This window comes from Phacochoerus africanus, chromosome 11 (genome assembly GCF_016906955.1).
Source record: "Phacochoerus africanus isolate WHEZ1 chromosome 11, ROS_Pafr_v1, whole genome shotgun sequence".
NCBI classification, from domain to species: domain Eukaryota; kingdom Metazoa; phylum Chordata; class Mammalia; order Artiodactyla; family Suidae; genus Phacochoerus; species Phacochoerus africanus.
Window position 1 is genome coordinate 46,112,721 of NC_062554.1, and position 12,210 is coordinate 46,124,930.

General features: G+C 39.7%; 1 protein-coding gene across 3 annotated transcripts in view; it reads left to right on the plus strand.

Annotated features, from left to right (window-relative positions):
- CBL (Cbl proto-oncogene) overlaps positions 1-12,210 on the plus strand; it is an 87,232-nt gene that overhangs the window by 48,336 nt on the left and 26,686 nt on the right. For all 3 annotated transcript variants that reach the window (XM_047752385.1, XM_047752388.1, XM_047752387.1), the window contains 7 exons: positions 3,387-3,533; positions 5,737-5,893; positions 7,488-7,609; positions 7,946-8,083; positions 9,929-10,016; positions 10,349-10,480; positions 10,695-10,898. In XM_047752385.1, coding sequence (XP_047608341.1) covers positions 3,387-3,533; positions 5,737-5,893; positions 7,488-7,609; positions 7,946-8,083; positions 9,929-10,016; positions 10,349-10,480; positions 10,695-10,898 — 988 coding nt within the window. The remainder of the gene's footprint in view (positions 1-3,386; positions 3,534-5,736; positions 5,894-7,487; positions 7,610-7,945; positions 8,084-9,928; positions 10,017-10,348; positions 10,481-10,694; positions 10,899-12,210) is intronic.

A 12,210-nucleotide genomic window follows, 5' to 3' on the forward strand; every position in this document is an offset into this window, starting at 1 on the left:
AGATCTGAGCCACGTCTGCGACCTACACCACAGCTGATGGCAACGCTGGGTCCTTAACCCACTGAGCAGGCCAGGGATCGAACCCACAACCTCATGGTTCCTAGTCTGGTTCGTTAACCACTGAGCCATGACAGGAACCCTGCAAGGTAGTTTTTGAAGGCTTGGGATTGCAAAGGAAGAGTCAAGAGAGTACATGGAAAAAAGAAAGGAAAATTGTGGAGAGCAAATTCTTGGGAAATAGCTATATTAAGAGAACAGAAAGAAAAGCCATAGGAAGAACAAAAACAAGTAGGAAACCAAGAGAGAGTGACATTGGAAAAACCAAGGAAGAAGACTCAAACCCGTTTCTTCCAGAAAGAACTCTGCTGTAACACTGGGAGTGTGATATATATTTTTTCTGTCATATTCTTTATTCTGCTGTATTGTTGAGCATATTTCTTTACACATAGTAAGTTCTCAACAATTCACCATATCTTAAGGGAGTCATGGACTTTGTCCTGACTATCTTCAGGGATTAACATATGACAAAGTGTTATATAAATATTTAGTTTTAGTCCACTGTGCAGTCTGGTGTCCTACTGAAGACCTGAAAATAAAGTTATTGGGACTAATTTGTGCTTTGCAGGTTTCCTATCATATTATCTGTGATATATTCTTTTTATTCATTTTTTCCCCCTTTTTTTTAGGGCTGTACCCGAGGCATATGGAAGTTTCCATGCTAGAGATCGAATTGGATCTGCAGCTGTAGTCTTCGCCACAGCCACAGCAACACGGGATCCAAGCTGCATCTGCTACCTATGCCACAACTCACAGCAATACTGACCAAGGCCAGGGATTGAACCCTCACCCTCATGGATCCTAGTCTGGTTCATTTCTGCTGAGCCATGGTGGGAACTCCTTGATAGTTTCTATTTTTGTTTCCTCTTTGGTAGAATAATAAAAGTCCTAACCAGCTATAATTGAAGGATCTCAGAGTGCAAGGAGGAAAACAGTTCATGGAGCTTAGGGATTGGATAAGTGCTTGTATTTTTCTATCTTATGCTTAAGCTATTTAACATATAAATTATTTTAGACTGTCTTCAAAGTATATTAATTTTGTTACATTTGTAGGTGCTTTCAGAAAACGAATAGGAAACCAGAAAAGAATAACTTGATACGAGTGCAAGGAGGCAAACACCAAAAAGCTAAACCCAGAGTTCCTGTCGTTGCTCAGCGGAAATGAATATGACTAGCATCCATGAGGACCCAGGTTCAATCCCTGGCCTCACTCAGTGGGTTAAGGAGCCGGCGTTTGCCGTGAGCTGTGGTGTAGGTCGCAGATGCAGCACGGATCCCGCATTGCTGTGGCTGTGGTGTAGGCCAGCAGCTATAGCTCCTGTTCATCCCCTAGCCTGGGAACCCCATGTGCTGCTGGTGCGGCCCTAAAAAGACAAATAAATAAATAAATAATAAAAAAGCTAAAGCTGATCTGTTGAAAGCTGATTAGAAAGATTTCAGCAGTATTTTGCTGAAAAGTTAGGGCTATAGAGACTTGATGCAGCTTTTTTTTTTTTTTTTTTGTCTTTTTGCTATTTGGGCTGCTCCCGCAGCATATGGAGGTTCCCAGGCTAGGGGTCGAATCGGAGCTGTAGCCGCTGGCCTACGCCAGAGCCACAGCAATGCGGAATCTGAGCTGTGTCTGTGACCTACACCACAGCTCACGGCAACTCTGGATCCTTAACCCACTGAGCAAGGGCAGGGATCGAACCCGCAACCTCATGGTTCCTAGTCGGATTCGTTAACCACTGCGCCACGACTTGATGCAGCATTTTATCCAGTAAAGACAAAGTTGGGGGAGTTAACGATCCGGCATTGCCGTGAGCTGTGGTGTAGGTTGCAGACGTGGCTCGGATCCCGCGTTGCTGTGGCTCTGGCATAGGCCGGTGGCTACAGTTCTGATTGGACCCCTAGCCTGGGAACCTCCATGTGCCGCGGGAGCGGCCCAAGAAATAGCAAAAAAAAAAAAAAGACAAAGTTGGGACTAGTGGCGACCTTCCAGTATAGCGTTTAAAAACAAAAAAAAAAAACCTATCTGTATTAAAGAGAATTTGTAGGCAATAAAATTGATCATGAATTGTACTTAAAATTTTATAGTTCACTTTTATGACAATAATTGACTTTGAATACATAAATAGAAATTACTGAGTCAAGGAAGAATAAACAGGTATAGCAGTAGCTGGTTTAGTATATGTCTAAAGTATCTGTATCTTGTTTTATGTGAGAGCACTATTAAAGACAACAAAGATAATCTGATTAAAGTGCATACCTAAAAGAAGACACATCATCTTATGTATTAAGTTGGAACTTAATCACATCCATTAAATAGAACTTACTAGAATAAAGTTATTTTTTAAAACGTAGTAGCATATGTACTTAGGTAGAAATTTTTAACATGGTTTGGATGTTAGCGTTTTATTTTTGGTAAAGGAAGATAAATAAGTTGTTTTAAGTTTCTTGAAGAAGAAAACCTCTCTCTTTAAGGTCTGATTTACTGAAAATATTTGTTAGATCTGGATATTTATTTATTTATTTTTCAAGGCCGCAGCCACAGCATATGGGATTCCCAGGCTAGGGGTCCAGTCGGAGCTACAGCTGCCAGCCTATGCTACAGCCAGAGCCACAGCCACATCAGATCTGAGCTGCATCTGCAACCTACACCACAGCTGATGGCAACGCTGAATCCTTAACCCACTGAGGGAGGCCAGGGATGGAACCCAAAACTTCATGGTTCCTAGTTGGTTTCGTTTATGCTGTACCAGGATGGGGAACTCCAGACCGGATATTTAAATAGTCCCTTTTATGGGGGATTTTATTTTTAATTTGGATGAGTTATATGATAATTTAAAAATCCAGATTAGCTTATGCAATGCAGGAAATACTACAGTTTGCTTTTCTAATCTTTCTTCTGTGAGTGAATGGTAATAGCACTGTACAAGTTCTTACACTTATTTGTTGAGTTCTCATACCGTCATCCTCAAAAAGTAAGTTTGGGAGTTCCCTCTTGGCTCAGCAAGTTAAGGATCTGGCATTGTCACTGCTGTGGCGTGGATTGGTCCCTGACCCATGAACTGCATGCTGTGGGCGTGGTCAAAGTAAATTTGTTCATGTTTATGCTGAGTTATTGTCTGATTAATTTAAGATTAAAATCTTTAAATAGATTACTATTAAAGTACTTTCCTTATTTGCCATATAATGTTTATTTGAATGGAGGGAAAGGAGTGGACCTAATGAATATAACAGTCTTTTTTTCTATTATAATTATGCACCTGGTATAGTGAATTCAGCACATTTAAAATAAAAATAATTTTATGTGTTCATTTAATCATTGCACTTTTGATCATTTGTAGGCGAAACCTAACCAAACTGTCCCTAATCTTCAGCCACATGCTGGCAGAACTGAAAGGAATCTTTCCAAGTGGACTCTTTCAAGGAGACACATTTCGGATTACTAAAGCAGATGCTGCAGAGTTTTGGAGGAAAGCTTTTGGGGAAAAGTAAGTATCAAAATAATAAATTTGAACTGTGAAGAACTGAAGCTTGTGTTTTGGGCTTTTGGTTAGTTTTTTTTGTTTGTTTTTTTGTCTTTTGAGGGCCGCACCCACGGCACATGGAGGTTCCCAGGCTAGGGGTCTAATTGGAGCTATAGCTGCCGGCCTGCGTCACAGCCACAGCAAAGCAGGATCCGAGCCACGTCTGTGACCTACACTACAGCTCACGGCAACGCCGGAACCTTAACCCACTGAGCAAGGGCAGGGACCGAACCCACAACCTCATGGTTCCTAGTCAGATTCGTTAACCACTGCGCCACGACGGGAACTCCCCAATCAAGATTCTTATTCTGACATGCCTGTTTTCCTATTGTCTTTTTCCTATTGTAAGATATTAATTTTTTGTTAGTTACATTACAAGTATCTTCTCCTAGTCTCTGGCTTGTCTTTCTACTTTGTTGTCCTTTTGATATTCAGAAACTTTAATTTTCTTTTTTTTAAAATGTTTTTAGGGCTGCACCTGTGGCATATGAAAGTTCCCAGGCTGGGGGTTGAATCAGAGCTGTAGCTGCCAGCCTGCACTTACAGTCACAGCAAAGCCAGATCCAAGCTGTGTCTGCAGCCTACACCACAGTTCATGGTAACGCTGGATCCTTAACCCATTGAGTGAGGCCAGGGATGGAACACGTGTCCTCATGGATACTAGTCAGCTTCATTACTGCTGAGCCATGACAGGAAGTCCCAGAAGTTTTAAATTATATATGGACAGATTTATGAGTCAAGTTTATGTTTCTAAGTATTAATATAAGTGTTCTTGAATATTCCCCTGAAATTTTGGATCAAAGTACTGAAAAGGTAAAAAAGCAATAAAATTTTTCAGTTGAATATACCGATCCTAATGTAAGTCTCTCTTTAAATGCTTTCTTTTTCTTTTTTTAGTTGAAATGCAGTTGATGTATATAATAAAGTTAGTTTCAGGCATACTATGTATTGATTTGATATTTGTTAAAGGCTTTATTTTTAAAATCGTGTTTTAAACATTGCCTATAGAATAATTAGTGATTTTAAAAAACTTATTGGAGTTCCTTGGTGCCTCAGCGGGTTAAGGTTCTAGTGTTGTCACTGCAGTGACTTGGGTCACTGCTGTAGCACAAGTTCAATCCCTGGCCCAGGAACTTTGCATGTTATGGGTGTAGCCAGAAATAAACAAATAAAAAAACTTACTTGAAGAGGATGGAATAAGTTTAACTTTGTTCCTTTAACTTAATAACTACATTAGAAAAGAGTTCAAAATACTACTTGATCTCTCATTTTCAGGCTGGTGAATAACTAAACTTTTCAAAGGCAATGTGATTTTATTTTTTTAAAAGATCTCAAGAGGTAGAAATCCCACAATACCTCTTGATAGCCATATCTGGGGTTTAATCATTCTTATGTTAAATAATTTCATTTCTATCAGAATCCTATTTTTCCTGTACTTAAGCCAATTTTCCTCCAGTCTAGTCCTTGATAGTGTGGCTTCCTCAAAAGAAAGGGTGTTTTGTGTGCTTTTAAAAAGTTGGTTTAGGAGTTCTGTCGTGGCTCAGTGGAAATGAATCTCACTAGTATCCATGAGGACGCAGGCTCAATCCCTGGCCTTGCTCAGTGGGTTAAGGATCTGGTATTGCCATGAGCTGTGATGTAGGTTGCAGACGCAGCTTGGATCTGGGGATGCTGTGGCTGTGGTGTAGGCCTGCAGCTACAGCTCTGATTCAACCCTTAGCCTGGGAACCTCCATGTGCCGCTGGTGTGGCTCTAAAAAAACCAAAAAAAAAAAAAATTACTTTAGACCCCAGCATACAGTTAGTAAAGATCTGGCTACAGGTTACATCTCTTATATAAAAAGGATAATCTCATCTCTCCTTGCTTCTCTAACAGAACAAATACCTGAAGAAAGATGAGAAAGGGAATTAATTTTGTGGCATTTTGCCCAAAAAAAGTGGAAAAAGATGTCCTTATTATTAATTTATTCATCAGAAAAGAAAGTTAAGAAATATATCATTTACTCCATTTCTGTTCTCACTGCAAAATATAGTTCACCTTCTTTAAGAAAATTAAAATTGATATAGAGAACTTAACATGTGGCTGTCTTTTCCTTGAATATAGCAATGCCTGGAATTATCTGGTATCTTACTCTGTTCCTTCTCTCCCACCCCCACCCGCATCCCAGGACAATAGTCCCTTGGAAGAGCTTCAGACAGGCCCTTCATGAAGTACATCCCATCAGCTCTGGGCTGGAGGCCATGGCTTTGAAATCCACTATTGATCTGACCTGCAATGATTATATTTCTGTTTTTGAATTTGACATCTTTACACGGCTCTTTCAGGTAGGATACTAAAATGTTGACTAAACTAGTTATTGCTACTTTTCTAAAGTTATTTTAAAAGAATAACATTTGGGGAGTTCCCGTCGTGGCGCAGTGGTTAACGAATCCGACTAGGAACCATGAGGTTGCGGGTTCGGTCCCTGCCCCTGCTCAGTGGGTTAACTATCCGGCGTTGCCGTGAGCTGTGGTTTAGGTCTCAGACGCGGCTCAGATCCCGCGTTGCTGTGGCTCCGGCGTAGGCTGGCAGCTACAGCTCCAATTCGACCCCTAGCCTGGGAACCTCCATATGCCGCAGGAGCGGCCCAAAGAAATAGCAAAAAGACAAAAAAAAAAAAGAATAACATTTGGGATTTTGCCAATTATAGAAGTATTTTTATTCATTCAAGAAGCTAGAGCCAAAAAAAGATGATTATTATTCTGTATTTTATTTATTTTAGTTGATTTATAATGTTGCATTAATTTCTGCTGTATAGCAGAGTGACTCAGTTATGCACACACATATATATACTTTTTCATTATATTCCATATTTTACACATATATATGTGTATATATATATGTATATATATATTTTTTGGGGGGGGTCTTTTTTAGGGCTGCACCCGCGGTATATGGAGGTTCCCAGGCTAGGGGTCTAATCGGAGCTCTAGCCACCAGCCTATGCCAGAGCCACAGCAACACAGGATCTGAGCCATGTCTGCAACCTACACCACAGCTCACGTCAATGCTGGATTCTTAACCCGCTGAGCAAGGCCAGGGATTGAACCTGCAACCTCATGATTCCTAGTTGGATTTGTTAACCACTGACCCATGATGGGAACTCCCTACCTGTGTATTTTTTGAAAAATAACTACAAGTTTTTCTTCCCTTCACATTTATAATCTTTCTTTGTCATTAAATATTCTATGCATCATTTTAATGGTTGTAGAATATCCTAAAGTGTATTTAATCAGTTCTGTTATTGAATATTTTATGTATGTTTCCAACTTTTTCTCCTATTGTATTGAAATTCTTGACTGTTCATATTGAAATGTATTGATGCTTCACAAATAATTCATTTCTTTCTTTTTCTAAAAATCATTTGTGAAGTTCCCTGGTGGCTCAGCAGATTAAGATCTGGTGTGGGTCACTGCTGTATTGTGGGTTTGATCCTTGGCCCAGGAATTTTTGTGTGCCGTGGGTACAGCCAAAAATAAAATAAAATAAAATAAAAATAATGTGTGAATATGCCACCTTGCATAAACCTTTATTTGGAACTTCTTACTTGCACATCTAGGCCCTGCCCTTTTTCTCTATTTTGTTTGTTGTTAAACCTCAACAAACTGTTGGTTAGAGCTGCTTTTAAATTTCTTAAATTTCATTTTGTGGAGTTAAGTTTCTCCTTATAAGCATGTTATTTTCTTAGCTTTTTGGAGTTCTTATTTCCCAAACATGTTTGCTTTTCCTTAAAATGACAATATAATTGAAACTTTTTGTGATAATAAATGGAGAATTGATAATCGAGAAGTGAGGTTGTTCTTCCTTTTGTTTTTCATTGCTCTGAGGCTGGTTGTATGTCTTGAGCCGAATGGTCTGACTGATCTCTTGTTTCTTTAGCCCTGGTCATCTTTGCTCAGGAACTGGAATAGTCTTGCTGTAACTCATCCTGGTTACATGGCTTTCCTGACATACGATGAGGTGAAAGCTCGGCTCCAGAAATTCATTCACAAACCTGGCAGGTCAGTGCCATGAAGCAAAGAGGTTTATTCACCTGAATTTTATTCTCCTGTGACTTTTGCTGGAATAGAGGAAACACGATCTTTTATTTGTTCCCTAGTGGCCATGTTTCTGCAGTAGCATTGATGTCTGTTTATCAGAGGAATTGACTTGTTCAGATACTATAATTTGATAGACATTTTCAAACCTCTTAAGAATTGGGCCTGTGTGTCTTTTGCATTTGGTCTGGAGTCATTGAAGAATCTGTTATTGATGGTCCTTCTGATTTTTGTCTCTGTCTTGCCTTCCACCCTAATGGGAGCATATGCATTTGAGATTTTGATTTTCTCTGTTCTCAGTTACATTTTTCGGCTAAGCTGTACTCGTCTGGGTCAGTGGGCCATCGGGTATGTCACTGCTGATGGGAACATTCTCCAGACAATCCCTCACAATAAACCTCTCTTCCAAGCACTGATTGATGGCTTCAGGGAAGGCTTGTGAGTACCGACTGTTTATCATCTGCTAAAGTCTGGGAACTTAGGGGCTGAAAAAATTTATAAAGTTATTGGTAACTTATTCCAGGTTTCTTCTTCAGATTAAGATTCAGGAAGTATATTAACAAATCATATTGTTTGGATTTTCAGGTTCGATAGGATTTTGTTTTTATTTAAAAGAGATTCCTTGAGTGAAATTATTTTTCTCTACTGCTTTGGTTGTTACCACAAATAACTTGTATCTTTTTTCTATGTTAGATTTGAAAACATGCTAGTTAGGAGTTCCCGTCATGGCTCAGCGGAAACTAATCTGATTAGGAACCATGAGGCTGTGGGTTCGATCCCTGGCCTCGCCCAGTGGGTTGAGGATCTGACTTTACTGTGAGCTGTGGAGTAGGTCAAAGAAGTGGCTCAGATCTGGCATTGCTGTGGATCTGGTGTAGGCTGGCAGCTACAGCTCCATTTGGACCCCTAGCCTGGGAAGCTCCATACACTGCCACTGGTGCAGCCCTAAAAAGCAAAAAAAAAAAAAAAAAAAGTTGTTAGCAGAAAATGTTACCAGTTATTTCACTAGCCAACATTTGAGTGATTAAATGTTCCCTGTAGCAGCAGGTTCAGTGGCCTTCATCTACCCTCACCCTACTTTGTTTTGGTTCAGCGGCATTTCTTCAGGCTTTGGACTTCTGTAATCATCTGTGCTAATATTTAGGACTAAGTTCTTACTCATTCCAGAATTGCTATTCTTTGGGAATTCAAATTGATTATCATTTGGTAAGCACTGAAAATACTAACAATTGACCAGGTATCAGAAAACTGCTTGTGTTTTAAAGTGATTAGGAAAATCTGTTTTCCATTATGCATCATCATCTAACACTGGAGCTGAAAAGGGTTCTTCCCCACATGTCAAAACAACCTGATGCTATAATCTTCCTGGTAGTTGACCTCAGTGGCTTAATTGCTTCTTATGACTTTTTAAAAAATTGGTGTCTCTCAATGTTAAATCTGTGAACATTGGTATTTCAGGTGTTTGGTTAAAAGCAAATGCTATTTAAATTAGCAGTTTGTACTTTGTGGTCATCCATAGATTAAAATAAGGGTTGGTGGACTGTGGCCCACAGACTAGCTTTTTTGGTACATCCTGTGCCTAAGATAGTTCTTCCTTTTTAAGTGTTGTTAAAAAAAAACAACCCAAGAAGAATTTGTGATGCAGACTTGTGTGGCTTGCAAAGCCGAAAACATGTGATATTTAGCCCTTTACAAAAAAAGCTGGTCAACCCCAGCCTGTGTCACTGTGCCCTAGAGAAAGAATATCAGTGTTTGGAGAATATCTTCTTGCATCTGACTTATGTTATTTAATTTTTGCTTTTTAGGGCTGCACCTGTGGCATATGGAGGTTCCCAGGCTGGGGATCTAATCAGAGCTACAGCTGCCAGCCTATGCCACAGCCACAGCAATGCTGGATCTGAGCCACATCTGCAACCTACACCACAGCTCATGGCAACACTGGGTCCTTAACCCACTGAGCGAGGTCAGGGATCAAACCCGCAACCTCAGGTCAGGGATCAAACCCGAAACCTCTTGGTTACTAGTCAGATTCATTTCCACTGCACCATGATGGCAACTCCCAGTTAATTAATTTTTTTTGAAGCACTAGCAACATTTATCTTTGAGGTTATACAAAGTTGCCCTTTTAGAATGAAATGAAAGAATTCCTAGATAATATTTGTCTTTTTTTAGTAAGCAGTGATAAATTGGCTTCAATAGAACACCAAGATTAGCTGCTCTTTTTTTTTTTTTTAAATTGAAACGTAGTTGATTTTCAATGTTGTGTGGCTATTCATTTTACAGCTATTTGTTTCCTGATGGACGGAATCAGAATCCTGACCTGACAGGCTTATGTGAACCAACTCCACAAGACCACATCAAAGTGACCCAGGTGAGTTTCGTTTTATGGGTTAACCATATTGCTAGAGCCAAGCTTTTGTGTATTAGTTTATAGAACTGATGGTAGAATTTCATTAAGTGATTGGAACACTTAAATTTTAAGTCATTGACTAGATTAGTGAATTTACATATGTGTGTTTTCTTTTTAAACCATGCAGCTTAAAATATAGCCAAGACTAGGTGACCACTGTTGTGACACTTTTATACAAGCAAAATTAGTATTAAGAGTAACAGTGTGTTTGTAGCATTTATGGTTGCAGTCATTCATTCATTTCAACAAATATCTGCAGTATGCTAAATAATCTCAATTTTTTTAAATCAAAGGAACAATATGAATTATACTGTGAGATGGGCTCCACATTCCAACTGTGTAAAATATGTGCTGAAAATGATAAAGATGTGAAGATTGAGCCCTGTGGACACCTCATGTGCACATCCTGTCTAACATCTTGGCAGGTATGCATCCAAACCATGCATTTTCTCAGCTAAGTAGTCACAAACAAGAACCTGGGGATTTTAAATCCTATACAGATAAAAGGATGACCTGGTTTGTAGGGTTGGTTCTAAACTCTTGATCTCTTTTTTCCTTTTCTGGGAAGTGTATTTTTAGTGGACTAATATTTTAATTCCTTTCAGATGTGTCTGTTACCGTCTCCTGTTTCCTTTGCAGGAATCAGAAGGCCAGGGCTGTCCTTTCTGCCGATGTGAAATTAAAGGTACTGAGCCCATTGTGGTGGATCCGTTTGATCCTAGAGGAAGTGGCAGCCTGTTGAGGCAAGGAGCAGAGGGAGCTCCCTCCCCAAATTATGATGATGATGATGATGAACGAGCTGATGATTCTCTCTTCATGATGAAGGAATTGGCTTGTGCCAAGGTAAGTCTTCAGTTTAAGAGACTGTGGCAAAATCCTTTAGGAGTTGTGTCCAGAAGCAATGGAGCACTTAGTACCATCCAAGGTAAAATGAATGATAATGGCTAATATTTTTTGAACATTTGCTATGTGAGAGATAACCATGCTAAGTACTTTACTCACTTAGATGAAGAAGCCAAGGCACGGTGAGGTTAAGGAATTGGCTGAAGATCACATAACTAGTAAGTTGAGCCAGAATACGTAGCCAGGCATTTCAGCCTCAAGGCCCATGTTCTTATTGTCTATATCCTAGAATTGAGCTCTGCTCAGATAGCTTGGCATAGAAACAAGGCAGGAATAAAAGAATTGGACCCTGTTTGCTATTGTGACTAAAATATGCCCTTCTTGTCTTTTTTTCTAATGGAGTCTTGGCATTGGAAAGTTAGGTTTAGGCAGGAGAAATGAGGCACTGTTAACAACCAAGTAAAGGGCAACTAAAGTGATTGGAGAGTGGTAGGAGGTACCATATGGAAACTAAACAAACTGGAAAGGCCATAGAGAAGATAGGGAAAATAAAGGCTAAGAAAGCATGCAATCATGTTCTGTTACATCAGTGGTAGAATAACATAGGGATTTAGTCATTAATTGGAAGTAAGGCAATCATTGAAGATTTTAATAAATATAGGACAAACAAAGGTTATAATAGGCTGTCAATTCTCTAGACTATTATAAACTTCATAAGGATGCATTTTTTTTCTTTTGGTGCAAAAGAAGCTTTCTTTTATACCAACACCTAACTGCCTGGCAGGTAGTAGATGCTCGATAAGTATTGAAAGGGTGGATTTTTTCTTTTCTTTTCTTTTTTCTTTTTGGCCGCCCTGCGGCATATGGAGCTCCAAGGCCAGGGACCAGAACCGAGCTGTCATGTCTCAACGATGTTGCAGCTGCAGTCCTTTAACCCCCTGTGCCGGGCCGGGGATTGAACCTGTGTACTTGCACTGCAGAAACGTCGAAAATCCCATTGTGCTACAACGGGGACTCCTGCAAGGGTAGATTTTATCTCTTAAATGACTGCATTCTCTGTATCCTCCTCTCTGTCTTCAGTGCCACTCCCTTATTTCAAGCTCTCATAATCATGTTTTCCCTGCTACCAGAGTCATTGATCTACAACACATACCTGACCAGGTCATTCTTTCGCCTCACACACTTTAATGATTTCTTATTACGTGATGGGTAAATAATTACATTCTCCTTTCTAGGCATTTTAGCCTGATAATCCTTTCTACTTCATGTTTTGTGACGCAGCAAGATTGAATCTCAAGGAAGTTCTCCATGC